At 39.0% G+C, this 16,467-nt stretch overlaps 1 protein-coding gene across 2 annotated transcripts in view; it reads right to left on the bottom strand.

The window, feature by feature from the left end:
* Positions 1-16,467, bottom strand: part of TEX264 (testis expressed 264, ER-phagy receptor) — a 176,008-nt gene that overhangs the window by 50,147 nt on the left and 109,394 nt on the right. For both annotated transcript variants that reach the window (XM_044451177.1, XM_044451178.1), the window contains one exon: positions 3,131-3,302. In XM_044451177.1, the coding sequence (XP_044307112.1) occupies positions 3,131-3,302 (172 nt within the window). The remainder of the gene's footprint in view (positions 1-3,130; positions 3,303-16,467) is intronic.

Below are 16,467 nucleotides of genomic sequence, written 5' to 3'. Positions count from 1 at the left end.
TGAAGTTACACTCTCTGAAATGGAAGCTCTTCTCCTGAATTCCAGATGTGTATAAATAGCCATGTGACTAATCAGTAGTGCAAGGGCTGAGATGCCGAATGGTGCTTCCCTTTTAAATCTGTGAATAGTTTGGAGATAACTGTTGCTTATTGCATTGCTGAAGTTCAGGAGATGTGATCATGGTCAACAGCTGCATGGGAAACTCCTTAGGCCTTCATGTGGGTCAATGCTAGCTTTCTGAACAGGAAAAGCAGGATGGATGGTTTGCATATCGGTAGGCAGAGTCTTAGCACTAAAAGAAAATGCTCTAGTTTCTGCCTCAAGTTAAGGAAGGGTGGAAACTCTAATTAGGAAAATCAGTGGTACCTAAATATTCTTTACAAATTGTCTTCTGGTACTGAGAATGAACTGTTAAGGCACAGATCTGAAGTTTCATACCATGTATAGCTGGGCAAGCCTCTCTTTTTAGAGATAGAGCAGTAAAAAATTATGGCTTTATGTTACAAATAGGGTTCAGCCAGCAAGCCGAATAGGTCTACATATTATGGCCATTTTTAATGATCACTTACCTAATATGAAATGCTCAGAAAAAATTAAGTAGCTAGTTCAATGTTACTTCAATAAAAAAACATTTACAAGGCAGAGATATTCCTCTCAGATGAGTTTTCAGCTGTACTACACCATGACACTTCAGCATCTTGGTCTCTGCTCCCCATGTAAGTCAGTGTCGACCCATATGCATAACCACTGAATAAACATCAGATAGCTGGTAACTGATGTTCACTGCCTACATGAACTGCAGAAAGCAAAAACGGGATGGGGAAGACTTATCTCATGTAGCCAGCACCCCTCCTTCTCTCAGGCAAAATGGCTCAGTGGGAGTCCAAGCAGTAGGTGCTTAGTAGCTAGTATCTTTTCAGGGCCCTGCTCTCCAGATATTGTACAATTATCCACTGTTATGAAGGTAATATATGAACATTGTTGCTGTGTTGAGCTAGTGCATGCATTTTACTACATTTATGGCTTAAGACAGATTAAATGGAAATTCATGGTCGTTTAGATGACAGCAAATTTATATGCCATATGTAATGCATACGATACTTATAAATAGCAGTTGCAAGCTACATATATTTTTGTCTCACAAGATGTGAACATGTGGGCAGATCACAGTAACTAGCAGTCTGTGATACTACAACAGAAATATCAGGGAAAATGCAGATAGCATTGATTCCATGCTTCTATCAAGATTACAATCACTCATTTCATATATATACAAACCTTTCTTAACCGTCATCATGTGATAACTATCACTGTCAAAATGCTACTAAAAGTTATTCAAAATTCCAAATAAGATACACAAACAATAATTTAAAAGAACAGTGCTATCAAAACATCTAAAATCTGATTTTAGTCAAGAGCCTTAGAAGCAAGGATGTTTCTTCTCAGAGGTGCTGCACACTGGGAGGGGTCATGAGATACAAAATTCAATTAAAGTTGCCCTCAAGGAGAACCAGCAGGGGGAAAAAGTATGCAGGAATGAGAAAGCTGTCATAAACCAAGTCAGACCATTGGCCCATCTACCTCAATACTGTCTGCACTAATTAGCAGTGGCTCTCCAGGGTTTCAGACAGAAGTCTTTCAAGGTCCTACCAGGTGATACCAGGGACTGAATCTGGGAGGTTTCGTGTGCAAAACGTGCGTTCCACAGCTAAGCCAACTGTCCTGTAGGACAGAGGATTGGGTCACTGGAGATTTGCCTCCACAAATGCCTTTTAATGGTTTTATTAAAAAACAAAATAAAAGATTAACTGAATTGAGCTGCTGCAACAGAAACATTTGTATTGCAGACAATGTGGTGCAGTGCTTAGAGTGCTGGACTTGCACAAGGAAGGCCTGTGTTCTAGCCAGTTAGTCATGAAGCTCACTGGGTAACTTTGGACCAGTCCCTGATTCTCAACCTAACCTAGATTACAGGGCTGTTGTGAGAATAAAATCGATGAAAGGAGAATTATATAAGCTGCCTTGGGTTCCTTGTAAGAAAAAAGGTAGGATACAAATACAATACAGACATACATACATACACCTGTAGCGCTTTGAAGAGGGACAAACAGGATATTCAAAGCCTAGCATGAAACTAATAATGTAAAAATGGACATGAGAGTTAGCCATCACAATGGCTTTCTACTGATTAAGCTAGCATCACTTTGTCTTCCTTTTCCTCTTTTTGGCACAAAAGGTGAAAACATGTGCTTCAATTTCTCCGTTTGTTGTAATTATTTTTTGCATAACTGCACATTTTTCTACGATTCTATACTCTTTCCTATTAAGTACAATTGAAATCCACCCCCTGCCCTGCCTCGCAAACAATCTATGCAGGTGGCAAACAAGTACAACACCAATTAACATGAGAAAGATAAAAGTAACACAAACAAATCCAAGAATATCCTTTAGGTCTTGGAATAACATTGAAGTCAAAACACAGTATTTATTCATAATTTGCCAACAGTTTAAAAGAGGAGTTGTAAGACATAAAGGTGATGCAAGCACTCACAGATCAACATCGCATATGCTTGAACAGCACTAAACTGAAGAATAACGAAGCCCTTTGAGCCTACTTCAGAAGTAAACAAATGGGTATTTTGTTACCTTAGGGAGCTGTACCATGGCAAGGTTGTAACCAGCACCCACAATTTTTAACAACTTCTAATAGCCTTAAGATAGTTAGATAACCTTGTTACAGTCTCTAACCCCATAAAGGGATCGCTGGGTCAAATAAATGGGAAGGGACAATAGTCTCAAAATAGTATTTGGGGCAATGCAAATGCCATCCTTCTGTATAAAACATTCTTGTTACAGCTAACAATGGGAAGAAATGTGGAGCGTATCAAGTACCTTCCATCCTGGAACACCTGGTTAAATAGGATCTGAGGAGGTAGAGGTGAGAAAAACCTTGGCCATTTCTATTTAGAACGACACTGAGTTAGATGAACCAATGGCATGAAGGCAGGCCCATGTATATTACCATGTGGACTGTTTACCCTAACAAGAACGATGCTATGCTATTAGCACTGAGAAGAACTGATTTCATTTGGTATTTCATAGCAGCATGCACCTTCTGATTCACGGGTACCTGTGATATCTGTTTGAGCATCTTCAGCATCTGCTGCTGCTACTCTGCTTTTCTTCTCCAATTCTTTCATTTCAGGCACGTAGAAATCCCCTTGACGAGCAAGGGGGCATATAAAATAGATTTGGCTGCCTTTGTAGATCTCCAGTCTGGGATGTGCACACAGTTTGCGCTCCTAAAGGAGATAAAAAATGGAACATTGAAAAACTTTTCTCACTCTCCCATTATGTTACAACCAATACTTATATCTCTGGACAGTTTTTCAAGATCACTCTCTTGATCAGCAATTCCCAAAAGGTGGTCTTTCAGTATTCCAGGGAGATGTTCCCATCCTTGGAATGCATGCCAAGACATATTGTCCAATTCTCTATTCTTTATCATTTTCAGACACCAGGAGACCAAATTTATAAATGGCTGAGCATCTTGTGAAAAGGGGCAAGAGCTTTCAGGCTCTGAGATAAAACAGATAATAAATTGCAAGAGATTGAGAGTGCTCCACAGATCAATGAACTATTCTGCAGAAGCAGATCCATATCCCATTGTGCTGAATTCTACAACCCCTGCTTTGAGCACCAATACAAAATACTGTGGGATCTGTTTGAGAAAGAACATATAATACATGGCAAGTGGGCCAAATAATTGTAAAAGCTGACAATTTAAATCCATATTAAATTATCAGGAGGAAGATATCATTAATGCCAGTTTCCACATTCACTTCTGGTTTTTCTAGAAATTACACAATTTCAAGCCAGGTTGGGTGAGGCTAGGGACAAAGGTTAAATGCTACAGCATACAATTTCCAAGTAGAAGGGTCAGTCCTAAGCGATCTAGTTAGAAGATCACTGATAATGGCATCAGAAAAAAGAGTCCACAACCAGAGACTTTGGCAAGATGAAACCTGATGGTACTGCATTATTGTTACTACAAGGTAAGAATCAAGCCTGTAAATTTGGCAGGTTGTAAAACATGCATGAAGCCAGGTCAAGGATTTGTAAATGTTTTCACAGACGGCTAACCTTGCAGCACACAGTTATTCTTGCTCTCTCTCAATTCTGTCCTTCCCCCCATTTATACTTGTTTTTCAATTAAAACAGAACAGCATACAAAGAAACCATTTCTTTAACCATGATTGGGGAAATACCCCAACTGTTCTATTTATCCATATCCCAAAGAACAAGCAGATAAATTCCTCTGACAAAGGAATGAATGAATGAATGAATGAATGAATGAATAAATAAATAAATAAAATCCTTTCTCCTGTTTTCCGCTGCAGTCATTCTTCAGCTAGCTGGTTCTTCTTTCGCCAACTGTTGTCAGGATGCATTTTCTGCTTTTAGGATCAAGATACCTATGGAGTTCTTCATACAGGGATCCTAATAGGCCAGCAAGAACAGGCCTCTCCAGCATCAAAACAGCAGTCCCAAAGCAAGTGAAAAGCTTGGCAGAATCCTCTGGTCGGCAAACTAGTTGGGCAATATCCTCTCTTGTAATTTCCAAATCTGTGCCAAGTGATAATTTTTACTAGGAAATGCATTTTTACCCCTTCCCAAGATGACCTGCTTTCTGCCTTCTTGCTATTGGGATTACTGCCAAACCACTGCTACTACAAATATGATCACTGTTCAGTTCAAGCACACAAACACACACACACACACACAAAAGCAAAACAGCTGCAATATCTACACCATCACAGCTTGCAAGTTTACAAGGGCCTTCCTCTCCTCTCTTCCCATTCTCTTCAGATTCTCATTCAATTCCTGAAAATAACCACATTAGGGAGTATATTGAGGTGTAGTTTTCTCTTACATGCTAGTGTTTTATCAGGGGGATGAGGTATATTTAGGCATACTGGGAGGGAAGATTTTTATTGGATGCTTTGCGGGGGATGTTTAATATTATTTTCTATTTATACTGCACCTCAAACACTTATTGCTGTACAGTATTGTTTATCTATTCTCTCTTGAATTTGTCTTATATGTTTTAGCCCATCCTATATAAAATATAAAGCATTAAAAATGATGTATTTCATTTTTGCTTTGGAATTTTGTTTTCAGATGGCAAATGCCCCAAATCTCTGGGATATGGTAGCATCAACATTTAATAAACAAGAATAAACATGAGTGAAAACTTGGAATGCTTACCTCTACACTTTCAAAATTACTATCTCTCTACTGCTGGAGAAGATTCCTGCAAGTCCCTTGGACTGCAAGACGATCAAACCAGTCAGTCTTAGAGGACATCAACCCTGACTGCTCTTCAGAAGGCCAGATACTGAAGATGAAACTCAAATACTTTGGCCACCTAATGAGACGGAAGGACTCACTGGAGAAGAGCCTAATGCTGGGAACGACTGATGACAAAAGAAGAAGGGGACGGCAGAGGATGAGGTGGCTAGATGGAGTCACTGAAGCAGTTGGTGTGAGCTTCTGCACAGGAAGGCCTGGAGGAATGTTGTCCATGGGGTCGTGATGGGTTGGACATGACTTCGCGACTAGCACCAACACACTAGCTTGACAATACACCCCCTAATAATATTTCACTCTGCACTTCAGCTTTAAAAATGTGTTTGCCCTAGTGATCAATCTGGCACAGGGTCTCAAATTTTCTTTTGGTAGTTCCCTGGAAAACAAGTGCTACTCTTACTAAGGTCCTTACTAAGGTCCTCAGCAATGCAGCTTCAAGCAAGGGAGTTTCCAGCAGCTAGTTAAGGGATCTGCCACAGTAGAAAGTTTCCCCTTAACATGACAGTATCAGTCTATCAGAATATACATATACATAGTCGCTTCCGTTACTGCTTGTCCTGATTCAGTCCTTTAATTCTAGGGACAACCCAGCCTTTTAAGAGATGCAACATGTGGATGAGTTAGCGCACGGTCAATGTAAACGAATTTTCTGCAAACATTTGATAGCTAAATAATTCAAATTACAACACTGGAAGGATAAATGCTCACCTCCCAAAATGCCATAGATTGGGGCCCTAATGAAGCTTTCCACATTTGGGATGATATATAGATATCACTGCTGAATCAGAAGATAACTGGATGTTTGGCCTGTGTTTGTTTAAGCTTATTTATAATTGATACATTCAAATCTTTGTGTCTGTATTTTTCTCCCCCTTTCCTTTTCATTTTGTTCAAAAGTAGAATAAAAATAAATTTATAAAATGCTTGATGAGTAGCACCATTTTCCATGCCTACAGGTGTCAGCTGAGCAGAAGAACAAGTGGAGTAGGAACGAATGCTGGCATATACTGGAACTACAAAGTATCAACGAAAAAGGCTCCAAACAGTTGTGTAGGGAATGGACTTTGAACTGAAAGAACAGCTGGCCGTTTTAATGAACGCCCACACCCTGCCCGCCCAGCAGCTGTGTTGCTTGACATATATTATGGCTTGTATGGAGTACATGTCTGAGTGGTGGGGGGTGGGGGTGAAATTCTTTGTGAAAATGCTATGAAGGGGTGGAAAGGAGGATTAGTTTCTTTGCTCCAAAATAAATGTCAGCGGCATTATGTGACACAGACGTCTGCTAATGTCCCCAAATAGCCTTTGTTGATCACAGCTCTGCCAGCATCCTGCTCAACATGCTTGGTGCTCTGTATCCAGAAGGCACAGGAGGCACATTCCCCAATAAAACCAGAGATGGCACTGGCACTGCACAGTTCCGCAATACAAAAGTGGCCATGGTTAAAAGAGCAAATACCACAAGAACTGTTGACTCAAGTATTGGAATCAGTTTTTTAAGTTACCTGCTCATATCTACCTCATATCTTCTGACAACCTGCCTCTCCTTTGCCTTCTTGCTGAATGAAATGATTCCCCCTTTCTCATTGCCATTCCTGTTTATTAACAGCTTCCAGGAATGATAGCAATAGAGTGAGTTTAGGAGTCTCAATCTACCACCATAGCAACAAACTTGGAAAAAATATCCACAATCATTTTTTTGGTGAAATATCCAGTGCTTTTTCTGGGAATGCGTGTTCTCTGATTCCTCCATCTCTTATAACTTTAGTATTATCCAGATTATAACAAATACAGAAGTTTTTAACACTATACTCTTGTAAGCTCTGATTCAGCAGCAGCAACTGCAGCACAATAGTTTCTCAGATAGCTTTAAAGAGAAATCCCTGGCATCTCCAGGCAGGGCTTGGGGGTAACCCTATCTGAAATCCTGGAGAGCTGCTGCCGGTCAGCATAGATCAGGGGTGTACAACTCATGCCCCACATAAATCCATTGGCTACTTTGGTTAAAACCTAAAAAGCCAGCAGTGCTGCATCCAATGTTGCTTCACAATCCGGCTGATTCACCTACTAACTTCTTTCCCAGGTCCTGCCCACAATTCCAGCAGGTCAGAGTTCTTACCTCCAAGCAGCATTTGACTGGAGATAAGAGCTTTTCAATTTTAAACACTGAAAAACACTTCTTTTCTCAGGGCTTAGAGAAGCAGCTTCTCCTTGCTCAATGCAGCAGTGGGCTTGAGGCAGAGGCTGCTGTGACTTGTCCTGCTTTCATCTGAGTATACAAGCAAAGATTTGCCCTGCTTACTTATAAACATGCACATTACTTATGACTTGGAGTAGACATGTGACTGCCTGATACCTGAGATACAATTTTAAATTGCAGCTCAGTGACTGAGCGCTGTTAAGATATGGCAGTACTGGCACTTTTTTGTGCTTGCCAGTAGAAATTTCAGAGGCACTCTCCAATCCATGACACTTGTAATGATCCTCCAAAAACCCTTTCAAGAGCAAATAAGAGAAGAAAAATATATTCTTTTCAGCAACAAAATATTCTAGTATGAATATTCAAAAAATCCCATGCTCCTGCTACAGAAGTTTATCTTCAGCCAGTGCAGACATAATGCTTCCTGGACCTTAGGAGATCCAGAATCAGGTTGTAGAATCACATCTTCCCTCTCAAGGCCCTTTCCACCAATATGAACCACAGTTCATCATTACGTAGGTGCCATTAGCAATGTTTGATGTTAACCAGGAAACAAATCATAGGGTACAAGTTAATCATATACAACACTGAGTACAAACTTTAGGATTAGATGCCTCTCCTACTGACCAGGAATGTGGGATCCTTTCACATTAGCTGTTTGCTCTGCTCACACACTCAGAAAACACTTAAATCATTGAAATACTTGCACAATGCTGCTTACATAGCATACTTTTTAACACAAATTTTAAAAGCATAACATAAAAACACAGAGACTTCCTTTCTAACTGGTGTCATTTTAGCACTATGATTATTATCCCCTATTTTTGGTTGATCATTTAAATCACTGCTAAAACACTTTAGCCAATTTTTAGCCAAGATGAATACCTCCTTCTGCTTTTTAGCATGAATTAAATGTTTATTTTAAATAACATTTTCAGAATTATCCTCTCCCCACTTCCATGTCTATCACACTGTGTCTGTGTGTGTGTGTGTAGCACCATGAACCAAGAAATGTGGCAAGTTAATTGAAATTCTGCATGTAGCTTAAAGCTGAATAGCAATGATCAGTAGTGCTGGATGTCATCAATATGGAAGCACCCCAGATAATACAATGGCTAGGTTCAGATACAAAATAACTCACACTTGAAGGCCAAATATAGTTCAGTATGAATTGTCCCGAATCATGGGTTATTGTGTTGTCTATATCCTGTACCCTGTAACAAAGCATGATTTGTTAACCACAAACAATCCCAAGTTCGCAACCCAACAACAAACCATGGGTCCTCTTCATGGGTTGTTCATCAATAACAAACAAAACAAAACAAAGATTTAAAAGAGGAAAATTTATGAGTTTTGCAGGGAAGTCTGCCTGAATCCAATTATTAAAACCAAGACTGGATTAATTCTCCTAGCACTCCAACTTCCAGGTAGCTTAAGCAGACAAAATTGCACCAAGAAGAAAAGCAGAAAATGTAGCTAATCATGTCACATGCTAAAAGGTCACGATCTGCCCACATACCAACTTATTCCAAGGGTCAGCTTGCTGTCCCAATCCTCCAATCACATGCAAAACAGAGACATCTAGGCATACCCTATATCACAGCCTAAAGACATAAAAACATCCTTGCACAATCTTTGGCATTGCTGAAAACTTTGCAGCACCTGGTATGTGCTCTATCCACTGATGTGGAGGTGCACAATCACTATGCCCTAAAGGGTGGAATGTGATGCTAGCTAAGGCATACATCCTCATATGTTCATACACACACAGTAATCTCTTCCTCATACTGTTAACTTTATCCTCACTTGGAAAAAAAAAATTGTAGTTAGGAATCCCCAGTGTGGTGCCTGTGGGTCTATATGAATTTGTATGGAATATGTACAAATTACTAATGATTGAAGAAGAAGCAACTACTGGACATTATTACCAAAACAGATGTTTAAAAGGAGTATTAGTCACATGCCTTGCCAGCAGTTAGCTAAATTAGACAATGCTTTATTGAAGAAATAGTGATGCTCAACAGAGACAAAACACATTTTTTTTCTAAATAGGACACAGCCTAAGATCCATAGAGTGCTCTTGGACTTAATATGATATGGGGGTCTGAGAATGTCAGAGAAGCTGCAAGCAATGCCACCAAAAGGTCAGACTCCCTCATTAGTCATCTGAGGCAGAATGGTCAAAGGTGAGCCACCAGACACTGTTGTACCCACCTTCTTCAGGAGGAATGGTCACATCAGCAGAAGAGAATGGTTATCTCTAATGGTGATGGGGGCAGAGAAACTCCTGAAGGGCAGCAGCAATAGTTGAAAGTAACATCGGCAGAGGATCTTACACAGACAATGATAGTGATGATCCTGTTAACTCTGGCTAGTACAAAACAGAAGAAGGCAATGATAAACCACTTCTGAATTTTCTTACTTTGAAAACCCTATGATGAAACAGTCCAAAATTAAACAAGAGATAGTGACAGAAGATGACACTCCCAGATTGGAAGACCCTCAACCAGTTATTGGGAAAGAGCAAAGGGCAAGCATGATAGCACTCTTCCTAATGATAGAACTAGAGCAAAAATAAAAGGAATTCTTGTGGTTGACATGCACAGTGGTGAAAGGAAAATCTGATACTGCACAAAACATATAACTGGAACATGGAGTGTGTTAAGTATGAATTAAGGCAATCTGGATACTATAAAGCAGGAAACATTGCAGTACATGCTGTGAGCAAACTAAACACGCTTGGAATGAGACATTTTCAGTCAAATACAACATGTTTTACTTTGGAAATGACAAACTCATAAGAAATAGAGTGGCTCTAATACTAAGGTAGACATGGGACAGACAGGAAGGGGCTATAATGCAAAGTCCAACCAAATCATATCAGAATTCTCAGAAAATCTATCAGTCTAACCATCATTTAAGTCCATGCTCCAAAAATAGATGCTGAAGAAGAAACTGATAACAAAACAAGACATGCCAATTATTATAGGTGACTGGAACCTATAGGAAAGAAAGCAGAACCCAATGTTGTGGAAGAATTTAACATAAAAGTCAGAAACGAAGCAAGAAAATGACTCTCAGAATTCTGTGAAGCCAACTGTTTATTGCAAACACATACTTCCGGTAACCAGTAAAGTGTACAAATTGACATCATCAGATAGCCAGCACAGAAATCAAATATACTACATCGCTGGAAGTGAAAGATTGAGAAGCTGTATTCTGACTGCCAAAACGAGACCAGCAGGAGATTGTGATACTGACCATGAACTATTAATATGAAAAATCAGAGTAAGACAATCACTAATAGAAGCACAGTGCCAAAAGAGAACTTAAATAACATTCCTGAGGAATTAAAAGTCCATATAAAGAACAGATTTACATCACTGAAGGCAACTGACCATGAAGTAGAAGAACTGTGGACTGATACCAGAGATGTGATTAGGGAATAATGCACAAAGGTAATTTCTGAAGCATAAAGACAGAAGAACCTTGATGAATGACAGAAGAAACACTCACAATTGCTAAGGTCTGGCAACAAGCAAGAGAAAAAGGAGACAGAAATAGGGTCAGAATCTTTACTATCACGTAGAGACAAGAGGAATTATTTCAATGACCAGTGCAAAGAAATAGAAGAGAACAAAAAAGAAGACAAGCAAAAGACCTATTCTGGAAGATCCAAGAAAACAAAGGGAAATTCAGACCTAAATTATGAATGCTAAAAGACAAACAACATACTATATGACCAGGATAATATAAGGAGAAGGTAGAAAGAATATATAAAAAACTATACAAAAGAGATACAAAGATGATATATTCATTTGAAGAGAAATCCTATGAGAAAGAACCTGTAATGTTAGAAGGGGAAGTGAATACTGCTCTGAAAAAACCTGGAATAGACAGGGTACTGACAGAACTATTCAATGCTGCGGAGACTGAATTGATTCAAATCCTAACAAATATTTACCAACATACATGGAAAACAAAACAATGGTCTACACACTGGAAATATTCAATACACTCCAGTCCCCATAAAAGGGGCTATAGGGTGATCGTGCTGATTTTCTCTGCAAGCAAAGCGATAACGTGCTGAAGGAAAGATTTTTACCTTATATGGAATAAAAAATGTCTGATGTTCAAGTTGGATTCTGAAGAGGAGGAGGCATATTTCAAATATAATATTGGCTACTGGAACACACTGAAGAATTTCAAAAGCAAGTCTATCCTTTGCATACTACAGCAAAGCCTTTGACTGAGTGGATCATGTGAAGCTATGGATGGCCCTGAACGAAATGCCTCAGTATTTGATTATCTTGATGTGTAACCTGTAGCATGAACAAAAAGCTACTGTTAGGACATAGCATGGAGAAATACAATGGCTTCCTACGAGCAAAGGTGTCAGAAAAGAGTCTATTTTATCTCCCTATTTTATCTGTTCAAACTGTACACAGAATATATTGTAAGGAAAGTTGGATTAGGATCAGAGAAAGGAGTGGAAAGTAGAGGAAGATATATCAATAATTTAGCTATGCAGATGATACTATGGCAGAAGGCAACAACAACTCCTGATGAAAGTGCAAAAGAAGGTCTGTGGCTGGACATTAACAAAGATCATGGCTACAGAAAAATTACACAACTGTAATATCAACAGAAAAGAAATAAGAGCTTGTGTATACTTTGGCTCAGTAATCAATTCAAATGGAGACTGCAGTCAAGAAATTAGAAGACAAGAGACTTGGAGGGGCAAAAAGGAAACAACTAGGAAAGATCTTCAAGTATAAGGAAGTTTCACTGAGGTCCCAGGGCAAGATCATATACATTATTGCATTCCTACAATGTGAAAACTAGACAGTAAAGAAAGCTGTCAGGAAGAAAAAAAATGCATTTGAAATATGATGCTGGAGGAGAGGTTTGCAAATATCTTGGATGGACTGATAACAAATAAGTCAGTCCAAAATCAAATAAAGCCAGCACTTTTCCTGAAAGCAAAAATTATGTAACTGAAGCTGTTATAGTTTTGGCATGCCATGAGAAAGGTAAGACATTCATGCTAGTGTGGGTCGGGCTCCTGCCCACTCCATGGCACTGAGCTTTGGAAGTTTTCTCTGATCGAGGCCTTGCTTTCTGCGGGAAAGCCAATATGTGTGATTGCACAGAGACCATGAAGAAGAAATGAAGCTGTCATAGTTTTGGCATACCATGAGAAAGGTCAGACTAAGGGGAGAAGACATTCATGCTAGTTAATGCTGAATGCAGAAGAAGGGGAAGACCAAATAAGACATTCCGTAAAAGAAGCCACAATGTTGAATTTGTAAGAACTTAGCAGGGCTATGAAGGACAGAACACTCTGGAGAGCATTCATTCACACTGCAGCCTTAAATCAGAGATTACTTGACAGCACGTAACAACATGATCCACAGATACACTAGGTAGATGCCAAAGGGATGATCCACTTTGGTGTCCACAGCAGTTATTCAAATACCCAGACATGTTCCTAGATCCTTGTCTATAGCTAATAGCAACAGCATACCTATGAAGAAATCAGGGAGGGGGAGATTTGGTAGCAGTGTCTGTGGGTGGTCAGGGTACCCATAGTAATCTACAATAGATTATGTATCTTTGATTTGTGGAAATGGATAGAAGGGAAATGCACATTTACATAAATCAGCTACACATAAACATAAATTAGAATCACTTTTTTAAAAATATCTTAAAATAACATAGGAAAAAATTAAGGACGATTTACCAGGGATGTGTGCCAGAAATGGAGGACAAAGTGTATGCTAGGGAGATCTACAGAAAGTGTCAATTCTGATGTTGAGTCTTTCAACATTAAAGCCAGGCTATGTTCTCTACAAGTAAGGTGGTCCTTCTGAGGAAGGTAATAATGTTTCAAGAAATTCCCCCAAAAGCTATGGGCATTTCCTAACTCAGAGGCCAGCTGGCTTTCTTCTTATTCTTGTAAGCACAATTATCCTGGAGAGTATAGAGGTTATTGCTTCAAACTCACCATTGTTTTCATTTGCAGACTCTAGCATTTGCCAAGACATATGTTTATTTTTAGTACTGTAGTTGATAAGGCTCCTAAACAAGCATAGCATTTAGAGGCAATAAAAAGTTTACTACTTGTCAAATAGAAACTATTTGGCTTTTGAAAAATCATCCAGCTTCTACTGAAAGGCAAAAAGGTACTGTTAATGGGAGAACTGTTCAGTGTCAGTATTACTATTTATGCAGTATTTTTCTAGTACCTAACAATATATTATCACATTGTAACACCTGACAGTATAAAATAAGTTTACTCCTATAGTAACTTTTTAGCTGAAGATTCAAGTCAGCATCACCAAAGCACACAAGTATCAAAGCATTAAAAATCAGTAAGAAGATGCTCACTGTTTTAGGATCTGGTGGAAAATGTTTAAAAGAGGAATGTTTAAAATGATGGAGGCACTGGGACAGCATGACTTATTTTGAAACTAATTATTCAATACTTTTAAGATTTTCCAAAAAAATATGTATCTATTTTCTTTTCCATCAGAATATTCATAACTCAGTTTAAGAAGTTAACATGAGTTATAAAGATACAAGGTAAAATATTCTCAAGGAAATCAAGTCATAATGTATAAATGTATACATAACACTGGAATTTAAAGCAATTTATACAATGAAAAGTGCAAGGAAAGTATAACTAAAAATGCTTGCCACTATTATAAGAGGATGGTTGGAGCAGAGTTCAAGAGACTGTGAGATGTAAAATCAGTATGTGTTTTGGTGCTCAGAGCTTCTCTGTGGAGTCTTTCTTCCAGTAGAAGTCAGGGACAACTTTTCCCTGCACCACAATATGGGTTAGCTCCGAATGTATCTATGTTTAAAGTAGACCTACTGCAATCAATGCAACAGGTAAGTCATAACTAAATTAATTTCCATTGATTTTAATAGCTCTGCTCTACCCATGACTAAATCTTGATCATGTTCACTGCCTTTAAGACAGAGGGTTACTTTCTCAAAATAAGGTCATACTAGAGAAGTTAAAGGTGTATATTCAGAAACAACATTTGAGGGGAGCTAAATCCCTCTGAAGTGTTTTAATTTTCTTGGGCATGGGGACAGTCTTGGTCATTCCTCCAACTGTCTTGCTGACAGTAACTTGCTTACTTTGTCATACTGAATTAAATGAGAGCCACTGAGAACTAAACAGCTGAAAGAAATAACCTAGGGGTGATTGAACTGTGTGTGGGGGGGGCACTCCTATGGAGTATGTGTGCATTTTGCCTATCTAGGATGTGCATTTTTCCTCAATATTGCCAATTTAACCTGTGAAACAATGACATTTGTGACCAGGTAGTCTCTCCATGGCAGGCATTTAGTGGTGGCCCCTCGGAGAGGTTCTCAAAATTTCAAATGTAGCCACAGGATCAAAAAGATTGTAGACACTTGGTCTACAGCACAGGTGATAAAAGTTTGGGTTGGGGTCAAAATCGGTCCACTTGGTTCCTCAGAGGGATGTGCCCCCTTCTTTTGGTTCTACACACTCCTTCTAGCCTACCTTCTTTCCTCTGACCATCAACTGTTTGGCATTGTTCTAGCTTTTACATGATTTTACAGTCTCTAAGAGACTGAAATGCCTCTCTTAAGGCTTAGCTACTACAGAAAGAGCTTTAAGCTAAAACATACTGGTACTGTAATCCTACCTCTTTGCTTTTGGCCCCATGCAGCAGCACTGGAATGCAACTACCAGGAGAGCTGCCAAAACTGGATTCAGCCTGTGGGCTGAACAAGGTTCCATGCTTCTGGTCTAATGTATCAAGAGCAAGAAAAGTTCCATACATATGTTCTTGGGAAAGCTGATTCCAATCAGTAAACACAATTAAGCCAGATGGAATAATTCAGAATGTTGAAGGCCAGGGACTTTGTAATGATAGCTAACAAAGCACAAGGTTCAGTGGTAAAATTATTTCCAACTGTCTCCAATGCTTCTCTTTAGCATGGCTTATTTTCTCCTAGCTGAAATCTTGTTTCATTGCTAAAAATTTTTTGCAAATAAACCAAAGCTTAGAATATCATGTAATGTATTTTTTTTATCGTCACAGCAACCAGCCTATAATTTTTGGCATAGTTACCACTTTCTTACTTACCTTTCTAGTAAGAAGAGTATTTCAGATGAACTCCTGATATATCAAAGAAGGTAGAACACATTACTACTGTCAAAAAATTACTTACACCAAAATATGGCTAGTACCTCAGTGAGGAGGAACTAGAAAGTGAACAGGTTCTTGGTTACTTCTGTGGCTAGTTCACTAATTCAACTATAAAATAAAGCTTTCAGATTTCAGAAGCTGCTGCTCTTCCGACTGAAAAGGTAACTGCTTTCCTTGTCCAAGTTGGCTATTTCATATTGCAGAATGACAAGCAGCAACCATCCTGTCTAAATTAGGCTACAAAAGATCTTGCACAAGTTATTGGATTTCCAGAGATGCATACTCCCTTTCTAAGCTCCACAAAAGTCAGATCAACCAGCACAATACAGATAAAAGATGCAGATATCCAATTAAGGAAGTGATCCTTTTGGCAATTGGCCTTTGACTGTGTTCTGAATACTAGAAACATAAAGCTTGTTGAAGAGCCATAGCTCAGTGGTAGAGCACATGATTTACATTCAAAAGAGGTTCTATCCTCTGTCCCCAGATAGAGCTGGCCTGAGAAAGAACTGTCTGAAACCCTCCAGGGCCTCTACCAGTCAGTAAATGTAGATAATGCTGAACCAGTCTGAAGCATGGTTCAAAGCATGGAGGATGAATGGTGGAGATTCTGGAAAGAAAAAGTAAACCTGGAGTCAAGGAAAGATTAGGTGCTGGGGTGATGAGGAAGAAATATAGAACCAGGTATCACATGAATTAAAA

This window comes from Varanus komodoensis, unplaced genomic scaffold (genome assembly GCF_004798865.1).
Source record: "Varanus komodoensis strain SLA01 unplaced genomic scaffold, ASM479886v1 scaffold6_2, whole genome shotgun sequence".
NCBI lineage: Eukaryota > Metazoa > Chordata > Lepidosauria > Squamata > Varanidae > Varanus > Varanus komodoensis.
Note: the sequence above shows the minus strand (reverse complement) of the source record. Positions and strands in the feature narration are given on the sequence as shown.